We start from the raw sequence: 16,664 nt of genomic DNA on the forward strand, positions 1-16,664 counted from the left end.
AGTTCATTTATCAATATTTTTTCCATCCATGCATCTTCAATCCCTTTGCCCGTTCGTTTGGGTCCGTTTTTTCCTAACATCTGAGAGTGTTTTGCACTTCCCAGCATCATGTTTTCCTTTAAATTCGTTTGTCTCATAATTTTAGGTCATTTCTTTGTAACGGCAATTTTTCGCTATCATATAAGGATTATTAGTGGTATTCCCTTCCTGCCCACCATTTTCATGATACCCTTTTTTTCCAATCACTCCCTTACATTTAGGCTCTATAATTTATATATATATATTATATATTTTATATATTTTTTATTTTATTGTATTTGATTATTTTGATTTATCTACATATTGTTTATCATCAGCCCCCTGATGATTTAACTTTAGATTGGTGTTGATGTTACTTGGTCCCTTTTACCCCGTGTTTTTATGTCCATCATTTGTTGATTTATTATTTCTTGTACTGCATCCACATCATTGTATTACATAATTGTACATCATCATTTAAATTGTATCTCATAATTGTATAGTATCCCATCAAAAGAACATCGCTATTTATATCTTTGCCCATTACAGTTGACCCTGCCCGGCTTTCAATCTACAAATGCGCTGTCCCTTATCTATTCATTTCTATCTCTTAACATTATTTTTTATACTCTTTTCAACATCCTTTTGGATGCTATCATCCAAACATCCATTTAGATGCTTTTTTCTCTTCTTGTAACTTTATCGCGGCTTATTTATATATTTATATGAGTTTACTGTAGATTTGGATGCTTTTCTTTTATATGTGGCAATTATTATTTTTATTTCAACATTTGTGCATTTTATTATTGATTATCCCTTCTGCAATTTCGTATTTTTATACCCTATGTACCATTTTTGTCATGTCGGCTATGTGCGCTTCATCTATGCACTTGCGTATGTTTGATTTTACTGCTGTCCATGGTCCTGAATGTTGTTTTTCTATCTATTGCCTCGTGTGAACTGTCACTTTTTTTTCTCATTAGTGACGTCATCTGAGAACTTTGACCCCAGCCACATTGGCGGGTTTTTTAATTGGTCAGTGTGTATTTAAACTGTGCAGATGTTTTATTTTCTTTTATGGCCTGATGAAGATGCCGGTGCGGCATTGAAACGCGTAGCCTTTTGCAATAAACCACCCTTACCTGTTACCTTGCTTGCTAATTGCTTCCCTGTGCAGCAGCGCCTTGGAGACTCAATCTTTTTCTGTATACCAGCATTACATTTGCGGTCTTCTGCGGAACACCGGCACCGAGTCCTGGCAGCAGCAGCAACCTTTCTCTCCACCGTTCGTTGTCCCTTGTCTCTAGGTGAGCACCTTATTGGACTTCGGGATTTTGCATCTTTTTACCTTTGGTAATCTACACTATGTGGCGCCGTGTTTTGTGTCTCTTCTCTATTTAATTTTTTTGCAATCCTGAGCAAAAAACAGGAATTCTGACACCGTTTTTTATGCTTTCTTTTTCACCGTACGCTATAAATGACATTTTTACTTTATTCTGCGAGTTGGTACGGTTACGGCGATACCATATGTATATAGGTTTGGTCCTTTTTTTAGCGTTTGCACAATAAAATTACTTATTTATGAAAAAAAAAAATTCTGTGTCACCATATTCTGAGAGCCATAATTTTTTTTATTTTTTAGTCAAAAAAGCTGTGTAAGGGCTTGTTTTTTGCGGGACGGGTTGTAGTTTTTATCGGTATCATTTTTGGGTATATGCGACTTTTTGATCACTTTTTATTCTTTATTTAGGGAGCGGTGGTGACCAAAAAAATTGTGATTCTGTCGTAGTTTTTTATTGATTTTTTTTGGGGTGTTCATCGTGCGGGAAAAATAACATTACAGTTTTATAGATGGGGTCGTTACGAACGCGGTGATACAAAATATGTGTACTTTTTTTTTTTTTATCAAATCTGTTTTTATTAGTATAAAAGTACAAATTACAATACAAAACTGACACTACAGTTACCTGTGTCATACAAAAATATGTGTACTTTTTTAACGTGTTCATTTTTTTTCTATAATAAAAGTCTTATTATAGGGAAAAAAAAGCATTTTGTGTTTATAGAACTTATATTTTTACACTTTTTTTAAAACATTTTTTACTTGTCCCATTAGGGGACACTTAGTCTTGCAGCTTTGATCGCTGCTAGAGTACATTACACTACACACGTAAGTGTAATGTACTCTAACTGTCATTGTGACGTGACTGTCACACTGACAGGAAGCAGAGGAGGAACGGCCGGAGGCTGTTCCTCCGAGGCTTCCGTACATGGCAACCCGGAGGTCATTATCTGACCTCCGATTGCCGTGACAAGCATCGGTAGCCCCCACGATCACTTCATGGGGGCTGACGATGTGCTTCAAATGTGCTAAATGCGGCGACGGCAATCCGTCGCCGCACTTAAGGGGTTAACTGCCGAAAGCAGCGGCGATGGTCCGCTGTCCGGCGAGACTGATGTCTCAGCTGTCTAGGACAGCTGTCAGCGCGCGTCTGTCACTCTGTGTTTACACAGAGTGACAGTTTGAAATGCGGACGAAAATGAACTTCATGGTGCGGGAACTAGCAGCCGACCAGGACGTTCATTTTCGTCCTTGGTCGTGAAAGGGTTAAGCAACTTTCTAAATGCTGTTTTGAATCCTTTGAGTGAAGTGAGGGGTGACTTATTGTGGGTTTCTAATATATAAGGCCCTTAAAGCCACTTCACAACTGAACTGGTCGCTGTAAAAATAGCCTTTTGAAATTTTCTTGAAAATGTGAGAAATTGCAGCTAAATTTCTAAGCCTTCTAACGTCTTAGAAATATATAACGATATTCAAAAAACCATGCCAATCTAAAGTAGACATATGGGGGATGTTAATTAGCAACAATTTTGTGTGGTATAACTGCCTGTCTTTCAAGCAGATACATTTAAATTTAGAAAAATGCTAATATTTGCTACATTTTTGTGTTTTTCCACAATTAAATACGGAATGTATCGAGCAAATTTTGCCAGTAACTTAAAGTCAAATGTGTCATGAGAAAATCTCAGAATCGCTTGGATAGGTGAAAGCATTCCGAAGTTATTACCACATAAAGTGAAACATGTCAGATTTGAAAAATTAGGCTCTGTCAGGAAGGGCAAAAGTGGCCAAAGCGGTAAAGGGTTAACCACTTGTAGACCGCCCATAGACTATAAACGTCCGGGCGGTCTGCAATTAAATCTGCAGGGCCGCTCTAGGATGTCCTGCAGAGTTCATACTTTTTTCCGCTCTATGGCGGGATTTAGCTCCGTGATACAGCTGTCTCCAGACAACGGACAACACGGAGCTCTGCCCAGAGACCAATCAACGTGGTCTCTTTGCATGTGATCATTGTTGCAACCTGTCACACCATCACAATGCTATCCCCGTTGGCACATCCTTGCGGCAACCCCCACCACCCCTGTAACTTCTCTCTCCTGGCAGGCTGTCAGGGAGGGAGAATAATAATAGTAGTAAAACACACACAATTTCTTCCACCAATAAATAGATTTCTATGTATGGGTGTATCTGCCTGTCTGTGTGTGGGTGTATCTGCCTGTCTGTGTGTGGGTGTATCTGCCTGTCTGTGTGTGGGTGTATCTGCCTGTCTGTGTGTGGGTGTATCTGCCTGTCTGTGTGTGGGTGTATCTGCCTGTCTGTGTATGGGTGTATCTGCCTGTCTGTGTGTGGGTGTATCTGCCTGTCTGTGTATGGGTGTATCTGCCTGTCTGTGTATGGGTGTATCTGCCTGTCTGTGTATGGGTGTATCTGCCTGTCTGTGTATGGGTGTATCTGCCTGTCTGTGTATGGGTGTATCTGCCTGTCTGTGTATGGGTGTATCTGCCTGTCTGTGTATGGGTGTATCTGCCTGTCTGTGTATGGGTGTATCTGCCTGTCTGTGTATGGGTGTATCTGCCTGTCTATCCATGGGTGTATCTGCCTGTCTATCCATGGGTGTATCTGCCTGTCTATCCATGGGTGTATCTGCCTGTCTATCCATGAGTGTATCTGCCTGTCTATCCATGAGTGTATCTGCCTGTCTATCCATGGGTGTATCTGCCTGTCTATCCATGGGTGTATCTGCCTGTCTATCCATGGGTGTATCTGCCTGTCTATCCATGGGTGTATCTGCCTGTCTATCCATGGGTGTATCTGCCTGTCTATCCATGGGTGTATCTGCCTGTCTATCCATGGGTGTATCTGCCTGTCTATCCATGGGTGTATCTGCCTGTCTATCCATGGGTGTAGCTGTCTGTCTATCCATGGGTGTAGCTGTCTGTCTATCCATGGGTGTATCTGTCTGTCTATCCATGGGTGTATCTGTCTGTCTATCCATGGGTGTATCTGTCTGTCTATCCATGGGTGTATCTGTCTGTCTATCCATGGGTGTATCTGTCTGTCTATCCATGGGTGTATCTGTCTGTCTATCCATGGGTGTATCTGTCTGTCTATCCATGGGTGTATCTGTCTGTCTATCCATGGGTGTATCTGTCTGTCTATCCATGGGTGTATCTGTCTGTCTATCCATGGGTGTATCTGTCTGTCTATCCATGGGTGTATCTGTCTATCCATGGGTGTATCTGTCTATCCATGGGTGTATCTGTCTATCCATGGGTGTATCTGTCTATCCATGGGTTTATCTGTCTGTCTATCCATGGGTGTATCTGTCTGTCTATCCATGGGTGTATCTGTCTGTCTATCCATGGGTGTATCTGTCTATCCATGGGTGTATCTGTCTATCCATGGGTGTATCTGTCTATCCATGGGTGTATCTGTCTAACTATCGGTGTATCTAACTCATATCTATTGATATATAGTAGTTTTAAGCTGGGGCTACATGGCCACTTTGGACATGACACAGTCGCATAGCCAAAGATCTCTATGTTCCGTAGCGTACATGGCAAGTAATGAAAGTGAATGTGGTCGTGGTAATTTTACCAGACAAAGTGATTTTTGGCCATGGGCCATCTAAATTGCGAATTTTTTTTCTTATACAAATATATATATATATTTATTTACAGTTTTAGTCCCCATGAACACGGCCGTAATTTTGATCCGCAATTACAAAATGTAATTGCGGATGTACGGACCCATTCATTTCTATTGCCCACAGACGCCTTCCCATATATTTACGGGAAGGTGTCAGAGCCGTAAATATGAAATGCAAAAAAAAGGACATGTCCTATTTTTTGATTTTACAGGCCATGCTCCTGATTTTACGGTCCGCAAATGCAAGTGTCTTGTCCGTGGCCAGCCGTGCCTGTAATCACCGGCCGTAATTACAGGCACGGCCGTGTGCAGGGGGGCCTTAGGCTGGGGCTACACGGCGACTTTGGCCGCGACACTGGTCGCATACACAAAGATCTCTTTGTCTCTAACTTTGGAAAATGTAATCTCCAAATGCTAGTTTACACATCATTCATTGTAAGTTCCGCCTTAAACCCAGCGTGTATGAAATGCACACAAATTTGGTATCGTTGAAGTCGGCAGAAGTTGACAAATATGTATTCAGGTGTGTTTACCCAGTGGCATGCACCAGATGTCAAAAAAGATCACCTGAATTCACATATTTGGAAAAAAAAATGCTAGTTGAAAGTTTTTCCATCAAAGTCAATGAATTGTCTGGAAAAAAAAATAGTGGGCAAAAATCTTTTATATGTCACTAATCGAATAGCTTGGGGTGTAATTTCCTAAAAAGAGTCATTTTGGGGGTGTTAAGTGTTTTGGCACTTTACAACATCTGTAATGGTCGTATGGTGTCAGCAAACCAGCTCTCCAAAAGCCAGTTTGTGCATCATTCATTGTAAGATCTGCCTTGCACCCAGCGTGTATGAAGTTGGCAGAAGTTGCCAAATATGTATTAAGGTGTAATGCCCAGTGGAATGCACCAGATGGAAAAAAAAACTTCATCTAAATTCACATATTCACATTTTTTTTAAATGTATTTTACTTTTTCCTTTACATTTTTTAAAATGTGAAGCAAATATTTTTTTTTACAAAATATGGAAGCCCAACATGTTCTGAAAAAAAACCAAGAACAAATACATGTAGGTTGAAAGAGTAATAGAAGAACTATTCAATTTTAAATTGGCACATGGCTAAAACCTGAAAATGGGCCTGGTCAGGAAGTGGTTAAAGGGAAGGTGTCATGAAATATTATTTTTTTTATCATACTGCTTTTAATATGATAATAACATACATTTTATTTATTTATATTCTCGTGTTCTACTTTTTACTTTGTTCTTATTTTTACTTCTCTATGGGCGCTGCCATCTTTTTTTCATCTCTGTATGTGTGTCGATTAACGACACACACAGAGATGGAATACGGCACATACAACCCCATAGAGAATGCGAACGGGAGCCATTCCATTCACTGCAGCGTACGCCGTCTCTGTGAGAACGGCACATGCGCCGCTCCCACACAGACCAAAACGAAGCTCGTTCGCAGAGCGAAATCCGGCGCCATTTTCATGAGGACCGGAAGCCGCTGCCCGACAGTAAGATGACAACTTCCGGCCGCGGCTTCCGCCCATATGTTCAAGGAAGCGAAGGAGCAAGGAGTAGGAGCGGAGCCGGCAAGAGCAGGTAATTTATGTTTGTGTATGTGATGTGTGTATTATGTTAGTGTATGTTCGTGTTATACTGTCTGCTGAGCACTGTATCTAATCCTCCTACACTGTGTAGTCGCTCAGAAAATGGCGGCACACAGTGTAGGATGTTTGAAGATTCAACCCCCTCCTTCTCCTGGCACTAGCCAGAATAAGGGAGGGGGGATTGTGTGAGGACACTAGAGCAAGTGTGTCTACCCCAAATTTGCAGCATAAAGCAATGAGGTTGCTTTACCACATTGACCATGCTGCAATTTTGGCAACTGCTCCCTCTACTGGCCTGCACATGGAAATGTTATAAATTAGAATCTAATTTATAATATTTCCTGACGTGTGCTAAAATTAAAAAAATTAAAACAATGTGTAATCACTTAAATAATAATTGTTTAACTAAAAAAAAATAATAATTATATAGTAAATAAAACATGCCATAAATTTGTCTTTCGGCTATTATTTTGAAATATTTGATATGGAAATAAGACACATACCCTAATTAAGACACCGTTCACACAGAGGTATTTTCATGTGGAAAAATCTAACATGGCTGTGGCCGAGATTCCACAGCAGAAATCCGAAGCTGACCCTCGGATTTATGCCGTGGTTTTGCAGTAAAAACTGCCACGGCTCTACAACCAAATTAGCTCCGTTCAATGGGGCTAATCTAAGCGTGGCTACCGAAAGCTGTTTTTGCACGGAAACCGTATCAAGAAGTGATGTGTAACTTTTTCTAGGAATACAGCTTTCAATTCTGCACACTGAAAATTGCGGCCCAGTTTCCTGTTGAAAACAATAGGTGGCATTTTATAAGCAGAATTCATGAGAATTCCGAAGCGGAAGACCCATCGGAATGCATGTGAACATGCCCTTTACCCATATAAATAGTATAATTGTAGAAACATTTTAAAGAGAACCTTTCACGTCCCCATACATGTGCAGATTGTAATGGGGAGGGCTGCACAAACCCTGGGGCACTTTACTTTTTTTTTCTACCTCCCTCTGTTATTTAGATATCGGTGCCGTTATATTTGGCGCCCGATATTTAAATAACCCCTTGGTCAACGGGGCGTGTTCTGGCAAGGGGGCGTGATACTATGGCTGTGACACTGTCCAATCAGATATGGACAGTGCCACAGCAAGAGCAAGCAGAGAAAGTGCACGCTCTCTCTCTTCAGCTTTGAAGGTCAGTCCTTTCACCCGAACTAGAAAGGGGGTGTGTCACTGCTACGGACAGTGTAAGAGCTGTGGAGAGGAGCTCTCATCTCTTGAGAGATCAGTCTTGTACTTTGTCTGCCGAACTGGCAAGGGGGCGTGTCACTGCTACGGACAGTGCAAGCGCTCCCCAGCTCTTACACTGTCCGTAGCAGTGACACGCCCCCTTGACAGTTCGGCAGACAAAGTACAAGACTGATCTCTCACAAGAGCTGAAGAGATGAGAGCGCGAATACGTGCTATCCTCTCCACAGCTCTTACACTGTCCGTAGAAGTGACACACCACCTTGCCAGTTCGGGTGAAAAGACTGACCTGTAGAGAGAGAGCGTGCACTTTCTCTGCTCGCTCTTGCTGCGGCACGGTCCATATCTGATTGGACAGTGTCACAGCCATAGTAACACGCCCCCTTGCCAGTACACAACCCGTTGACGGTTCAGGGGGTTATTTAACCCCTCCCCGACATATGACGTATCCATACGCCAAAGTCGGGTAGGGGAAGTATGGAACGGGCTCACGGAGTGGACCTGCTCCACACTTCAGAGTAACGAGCGGCATCCCGCTCGTTTAACTCGTTAAATGCTGCGGTCAATAGCGACCGCAGCATTTAAATCGTTAGAAAGAGGGGGACGTCCCCCTCTAACAGCTCATCGCGCCTACGGCAACGCAATCGTGCGGGGGGGCGATGGCTGCTATGGCTGCCTGGGGCCTAATGAAGGCCCCCAGGTCCGCCATCTTTGTGCACCTATTAAGCTCTCTGGCAGGGCTTAATAGATGCCTGCCAGAATCACGATATACTGCAATACATTAGTGTTTTTTTTTATGTAAAAAGAAAATTAAAAATTAAAAAAGTTCAAAAAACACCCCTTTTCCCCCTAAAGCATAGTAAAAAAATAAACATAATTGGTATCGCCGCGTCCGTAAAAGTCTGAATTATTACAATATATCATTATTCAACCCGCACGGTGAACGCCGTAAAAAAAAAAAAAAAAATTTGTAAAACGCCAGAATCTCTATTTTTTGGTCACCTAATCTCCCACAAAAAATCAAATAACAAGTGATCAAAACGTCGCATGTACACCAAAATGGTATTATTAAAAACTACAGCTTATCCCGCAAAAATAAACCCTCATACCACTTAAATCGATGGAAAAATAAAAAAGTTATAGCTCTCCTAATTTGGTGACCCACAATAAATTTTCTTTTTAACACTTAGGTTTTTATTTGTAAAAGTCGTAAAATATAAAAAAACGATATATATTTGGGATCGCCGTAATCGTATTGACCCACAGAATAAAGTTAACATGTTATTTTTTTAATTGCACAGTGAATTCCGTAAAAACGGCGCGCAAGAAACCATGGAGGAATCGCTGTTTATTTCATTTTCTACCCCCCCCAAATAATTTTTTCCCCGTTTCCTAGTACATTATATGGCAAAATAAATGGTGCTACGAAAAAATACAACTAATCCCGCAAAAAAATCAAGCCCTCATAGGACTATATAGATGGAAAAATAAAAGTAGTTATGGCTTTTTGAAGGTGGGGAGGAAAATACGAAAATGAAAATCTGAAAAAGTGCTGCGGTGGCAAGGGGTTAAATATCGGGCGCCAAATATAACGGCACCGATATCTAAATAACGGAGGGAGGTAGAAAAAAATGTAAAGTGCCCCAGGGTTTGTGCAGCCCTCCCCATTACATGCTGCACATGTGTGGGGAGGTGAAGGGTTCTCTTTAAGTAAAACTTACCTGAACAAATATAAAAAGTATTTTGATTAAGAGAAGACCCCTCCTTTCAAAAAAAATACTAGTATATAACCCACAGGAGGACATTCCCTCTATGTTTTTTATGTTACTTCTATATAACTAAGCCTATGTGTTGTAGGCAAAGTTACTAAAATACTCGCAGTCATACCTTACAGTTGTTGGTCCACTGGAACCAATCATGAAATGCCGTCTCATACTTCTCATCAGGCAATGACATGAAATGTTGATGAACAGAATCACACAGAGGTCCCAGCTTTCTGACACTTTCAGCATAATCTAATCCCTCACCTGAGAACCAAAGCAGACAAAGATGGTTAGTCTTCAACATCCAGATTTACACGTAGGTCATGTGCACATGCAGCAAATATTTTCAAAGCTGACTTTGATGTGGATTTCACACTCTGCATAGCAACGAGTGAAATCTGTGGCATATCCAGAAAAAATCTGCAGTTTGGAAATCTGTGAAAATATTTTTTACAGTGTGTGTATGGAGGTTTTCCAAAGGCCAGCATATTTTATTTTTATATGCCTCAATGGTCATTAAAAGTTTAAATGTTGTCATGGTTTATATACTTTTAAAGTGAACGTCCACCTTTTAACACCATGTCATTGTCAATTTTGTTTTATCTCGGCATTAAAGTAAAAAATTTTGCAGCAATAAGGGGTCTTGTTTTTTGCTGGACAAGTTCATAATTTAGGGGCGGTTCACATATATCCGTTGTCCATTTCAATTTCAGGGAAACTGATGCTAGAACGTATCCTATAACTCTTTATGGGATCTGTTCTGGCACATGGGACATCAGTGTGGCGCCGTACGGTGCTGGACCTATCTAGGAGCTGGATCCAAAAACGTTACCTGCAGCGTTTCTGGGTCCGGCTCCCAGTCCCGGCGCCGTATCCTCTCTTAATTAACTGTAGCCGGATGAACGCCGGGAGCTGAAGAATCCACATTCCGGCAGCACCCAGCGGGAAGGTGGATGTGAGCTGGAGCAGATTTTAGTGAACCCCCCTTTAGATAGTGCCACTGCAGCTGTTGCCAGGTATTCCCTCCAGGGGGAGGCACTGACGCCGCTGTCCATATATGGACAGTGATGCCAGGGGTTACCGCAAGGAGCGGAATCGCTGGTCATAGCATTGCCGGGGAGTCCGCTCCAGGCGGAGCACCTGATGTCCCTGTCCATATATGGAAAGTGACGTTAGGGGCTACTCCCGGAGCGGAATCCCCTGCCACTGCGTCGGCAAGACTGTAGACAGAAATTCTGCTCCTAGCGGTAACCCATGACGTCACTGTCCACATATGGACGGTGGTGTCAGGTGCTTATCCTGGAGGGAATACCCAGCCACAGCAATGATATGACCGGGGATTCCGCTCCCAAAGCGAGCTATAGTGGCGCTATCTATGGGGGGATATCGCTATATACACGGGTGGTGGCGCTATCTTCAGGGGGGGCATGGGTGGGACTAAATTTCACTCCTGCTCCCCGGCCAGAGCATCAGAAACACTATGACCGAGATTCCGCTCCTAGTGGTAACCCCGGACATCACTGTCCACATATGGCGTGAGGGGCTGCTCTTGGAGGGACTCCCCAGCCATGGTGTTGCAGACGCTCTGGCCGGGGATTCCGGAGCCCCTGATGTCCCTGTCCATATATGGACATTGACGTCAGGGGTTCCTCCAGGAAAGGCGGTGGGTGCCACTACCTACAGGGTACATGGGACTGCATCATTATCTAAAGGGGGTGGGGTACTATATAGAGAGGGCACTGCGGCATTATCTACAGGGGGTACTATGGCATTAACTACAGAGGTCACAGCATCATTATCTAAAGGAGTGTGTGTGGCACTACATACAGAGGGCACTGCAGCATTACTACAGGGGGTGTGTGGCGCTATATACAGCGAGCACCGAGACAGCCGTTTTTAATAACCGACACCCGGACCCTGTTGTGTGAATAGAAACAACAGCAATCCCGGCGTGGTGTGGGTAGGAGATGCAGGGTGGGATTGGGTAGCTGTAAAGGCGCCAAAAACTATCTACTCCTTGAAGTTAGGGCTAGTGTTTGACATCTTTGCAGATTCACAAGGCTGCTTCAAAGATCTGAGGTGAGGTCAGTAGACAGCAACTTTCTTCAGGGCTCTCCCTTTCAGCGCCGGCCTTGGCGCTGCACTAAATATTACAATGTGTTTGTCAGACTTTGGTGTAGTGCCAAGGAGAGAGCAGAGAAGGAGAGCTGTGACATGGTACACAACAAGTATCTAATCTATCATGTATCCTATCACAAGCTATGCACCACTCTATTAAAATCGGCACATTTTCAGACCTTAGACAACCTTTTTGGTGGACCATTGTGGTAAAAACTGATGTTAAAAATGTATGATAACTGACGAGAACCGATGACAACTGATGGTTCTGTAGTAAAAATTCTGAAAAAGCCTGACGACAACTGATACATTTTTGCATCAGTTTTTGCATCAGTTGCAATCGCTTCAGAGAAAAAAAAAACTCACGCTGATGCAACTGATATATGTGTGAAAGCACCTTTAACCCCTTCCCGACATTTGTCGTAAGTATACATCATGGAAAGCCAGTGCTTCCCGCAAAATGTCGTATACTTACGACAAATGTTTGGCACCGGCTCAGAAGCTGAGTCGGTGCCATAATCGCCGCATCTCAGCTGTATCTGACAGCTGACATCCTGCTGTAATGGCGGGGACCGAAATTAGCTTCGATCCACGCCATTAACCCCTTAAGTACAGCGCTCAAACGCGATCGCTGCACCTAAGGTGTTTGCAGCTCATCGGAACTAGTACCGAAGCCGGTCAAGATCCGCCCGGCGGCGGAGCCTGATCGGCTTCCGTAGCCGCCGGAAAGATGGCGCCGGGTCAGGAGCTGATCCGGCGTCATCAGCGGTGGAAGTCAGCTGTATGTTACAGCTGACATCCACCTGTAACGGCAGGAACTGGAGCTAGCTTCGATCCCTGCCATTAACCCCTTCGATGCAGCAATCGAAAAAGCGATTGCTGCATCGTAGCGGTTACTAGCAGATCGCCAGCCCCGATAGGCAATCGGGACTGGCGACTGCTGCTATTGCAACAGGAGAAACAATGGTCTCTGCCATTACGGAAGCCGATTAGGCTCCGCCGGGAGGCGAAGCCTAATCGGCTTGCTGTCAGTCAGTGAATGACTGACAGATCTAATACATTGCACTACCTAGGTAGTGCAATGTATTAGAAAAAAAAATATCTGACCGTTGGACCTTCAAGTCCCCTAGTGGGACTTGAGAAAAAGTGTAAAAAAAAGTGCAAAAAATAAAAGTGCAAAAAATAAAAGTTTGAAAACAAAAGTTTCAAGTAATAAAATAAAACACAATCCCCCTTTTACTCTCATCAAGTCCTTTATTATTGAAAAATAATAATAAACCATACGTTTTTGGTATCGCCGCGACCGTAACAACCTGAGGTATTAAAATATTATATTATTTATTGCACGCGATGAACAGCGTAAAAAAAAAACATAAAAAAACTATACAAGAGTTTCTGTTTTTTGGTCACTTTGCCCTACAAATATTAGAATAAAAAGTGATCAAAAATTCGCACGTATCCAAAAATGGTACCTATAAAAACTATAGCTCGTCCCGCAAAAAACAAGCCCTCATACAGCTCCGTCGACCAAAAAATTAAAAAGTTATGGTTCTCACAACTTGGCAACAGAAAAAATACGTTCTTTTTACAAAAGTAGTTTTATTGTGCAAAAAGTTGTAAAACATAAAAAAGTGCTATAAATGAGGTATCGCCGGAATCGTACTGACCCGCAGAATAAAGTTAACGTAATTTATAACGCATGGTGAACGCTGTATAAAAAAAACTAAAAAAGCTGTGCCAGAATTGCGTTTTTTTGTTTACCTGGCCTTCCAAAAAATAGGATAAAAGGTGATTGTAAAGTCGCATGTACCCCAAAATGGTACCAATAATAACTACAGCTCGTCCCACAACAAACCAGCCCTCATACCGCTACGACTATGAAAAATAAAATTAGTTATGGCTCCAATACGTCAGGAAATAAAAAAATATGCAGTTGTGCCGGCCCGAGGGGAACATTTCTTCTGTTTCAAGAGGCGATTTATCAAGGACCTAAAATTAGGAAACCAGGAAGGGGAGAGCCCAAACATATCCGCTGGAAGCGACGGTGCCCGTATTATACCAGGACAACACTTCACAGCAAAATTCCCCAAACTGCAAAGTTGCGGAGTGTGGACCAAAATGGGCATAAGGATGGACATTTATCAGTGTAACACACATCTATGGATTATTTTATTGTTTTTTTACCCCATTATTATACCACCTGACTATGCCCCTTATATACTCCGCCCGGCTTACATGTATCCCCACATTATAAATGGAAACATCAGCAATACTCAAACAAAACTACTACCAAGCAAAATCCGCTCTCCAAAAGGCAAATGGTACTCCCTCCGCTCTGAACCCTACAGCGTGCCCAAGCAGCAGTTTCCTTCCACATATATGGCATCGTCATACCCGGGAGAACCCTTTTAACAATTTTTGGGGTGTGTGTCTCCAGTGCCATAAGCTGGGCATGACATATTTGCCACTGAATGGCATATCTAGGGAAAATTATAAATTTTTAATTTGCACTATCCGCAGTGCAATCATTTATGGAAAAGACCTGTGGGGTGAAAATGCTCACTACACCCCTTAATAAATGCCTTGAGGGGTGTAGTTTCCAAATGGGGTCACTTCTCAGGGGTTTCTTTTTATTATTTCACATCTGAGCCTCTGCAATTGTGAACCAATACTTTGTAAATCGCCAAATTAGGCCTCAATTTCTCATGGTACGCTTTCACTCCTGAGCCTGGTCGAATATCCAGGCAAAAGATTAGTGCCCCATGTAGGGTGTTTCTAAAACCGGGAAACCCAGCATAATAATTAGAGAGCTGTCTTGTTATGGTGGCACAAGCTGGGCACCACATATTGGCATATCTACGTAAAAAAATCCCATTTTCACTCTGCAACATCGAGTGCACACCAATTTCTGCCAATCACCTGCAGGGTTAAAATGCTTACTACACCCCTAGGTAAATGCATTGAGGGGTGTAGTTTCCAAAATTGGGTCACTTCTGGGGGGTTTCCACTGTTTTGGGCCCAGAGGCGCCCAGAAACCAATCCAGCAACATCTGCACTCCAAATGGCGGTCCTTCCCTTCTGAGCCCTGCCGTTTGCCCAAACAGCAGTTTATGACCACATATGGGGTATTGCCGTACTCGGGAGAAATTGCTTTACAAATGTTGGGTTCTTTTTTTCCTTTATTTGTTGAGAAAAATAAAAAAAAATTGCGCTAAAGCTACATCTTAAAAGAAGAAAAAGGATTGTTTTTATTTTCACTGCCCAATTCTAATAAATTCTATGAAACATCTGTGGTGTCAAAACGCTCACTACACCCCTATATGAATTCCTCAAGAGGTGTAGTTTCCTAAATGGAGTCACTTTTTGGGCGTTTTCATTGTTTTGTCCCCTCAGGGGCTTTGCAAATGTGACATGGCCTCCGCAAGCCATTCCTGCTAAATGTGATCTCCAAAAGCCAAATAGTGCTCTTTCCCTTCTAAGTCCTGCCGTGTGTTCAAACAGCCGGTTATTATCACATGTTGGGTATTGTTTTACTCGGGAGAAATTGCTTTGCAAATTTTGTGGTGCTTTTTCTCCTTTAGTCCTTGTGGAAATGAGAAAAAATTAGCTAAACCTACATTTTCTTTGAAAACATTTAGATTGTCATTTTCAGGGCCTACTTCCAATAATTTATGCAAAAAACCTGTGGGGTCAAAACACTCACTATACCCCTAGATAATTTCCTCAATGGGTGTAGTTTCCAAAATGGGGTCACTTGTGGGGAGTTTCCACTGTTTTGTCCCGTCAGGGGCTTTGTAAATGTGACATGGCCTCCGAAAACCATTCCTGCTAGATTTGAGCTCCAAAAGCCAAATAGCGCTCTTTCCCTTCTAAGCCACGCCGTGTCTCCAAACAGCCGTTTATTACCACATGTGGGGTATTGTTTTACTCGGGAGAAATTGGTTTACAAATTTTGCGGTGATTTTTCTCCTTTAGTCCTTGTGGAAATGAGAAAAAAAAAAAATCGCTAAACCTACATTTTCTTTGAAAAAATGTAGATATTAATTTTCACGGCCTACTTCCAATAATTTCTGTAAAAAATCTGTGTGGTCAAAATGCTCACTATACCCCTAGATAATTTCCTTGAGGTGTGTAGTTTCCCAGATGGGGTCACTTTTGGGGGATTTTCACTGTTTTGGCACCGCAAGACCTGACATGGTGCCTAAAATATATTCTAACAAAAATAAGGCCCCAAAATCCACTAGGTACTCCTTTGCTTCTGAGGCCGGTGCTTCAGTCCAGTAGCACGCTAGGGCCACATGTGGGATATTTCCTAATACTGCAGAATCTGGGCAACAAATATTGGGTTGCATTTCTCTGGTAAAATCTTCTGTGTTATAAAAAAAATTGTATTAAATATTAATTTCTGCAAAAAAATATGAAATTTGTAAATTTCACCTCTACTTTGCTTTAATTCCTGTGAAATGTGTAAAGGGTTAAGACATTTTCTAAATGCTGTTTTGAATACTTTGAGGGGTGAAGTTTTTTAAATGGGGTGACTTTTTTGGGGTTTCTAATATATAAGGCCCTCAAAGCCACTTCACAACTGAACTGGCCCCTGCAAAAATAGCCTTTTGACATTTTCTTGAAAATGTGAGAAATTGCCACTAAAGTTCTAAGCCTTGTGATGTCATAGAAAAATAAAAGGATGTTCAAAAAACGATGCCTATCTAATGTAGACATATGGGGGATGTTAATTAGCAACAATTTTGTGTGTTGTAACTGCCTGTCTTTCAAGCAGATACGTTTAAATTGAGAAAAATGCTAATTTTTGCAATTTTTCGCTAAATTTTGGTGTTTTTCACAATTAAATACTGAACATATCGAGCAAATTTTGCCAGTAACTTAAAGTGCAATGTGTCACGAGAAAACAATCTCAGAA

General features: G+C 42.1%; 1 protein-coding gene across 8 annotated transcripts in view; it reads right to left on the reverse strand.

Moving 5' to 3' along the window:
• ERMARD (ER membrane associated RNA degradation) overlaps positions 1-16,664 on the reverse strand; it is a 157,698-nt gene that overhangs the window by 128,866 nt on the left and 12,168 nt on the right. For 7 of the 8 annotated variants that reach the window (XM_075862695.1, XM_075862692.1, XM_075862696.1 and 4 more), the window contains exon 3: positions 9,750-9,889. The exons of the other annotated variant lie outside the window; for it this stretch is intronic. In XM_075862695.1, coding sequence (XP_075718810.1) covers positions 9,750-9,889 — 140 coding nt within the window. The remainder of the gene's footprint in view (positions 1-9,749; positions 9,890-16,664) is intronic. 8 annotated transcript variants of the gene reach the window in all.

The sequence above is a fragment of the Rhinoderma darwinii genome, chromosome 4, assembly GCF_050947455.1.
Source record: "Rhinoderma darwinii isolate aRhiDar2 chromosome 4, aRhiDar2.hap1, whole genome shotgun sequence".
Lineage (NCBI taxonomy): Eukaryota > Metazoa > Chordata > Amphibia > Anura > Rhinodermatidae > Rhinoderma > Rhinoderma darwinii.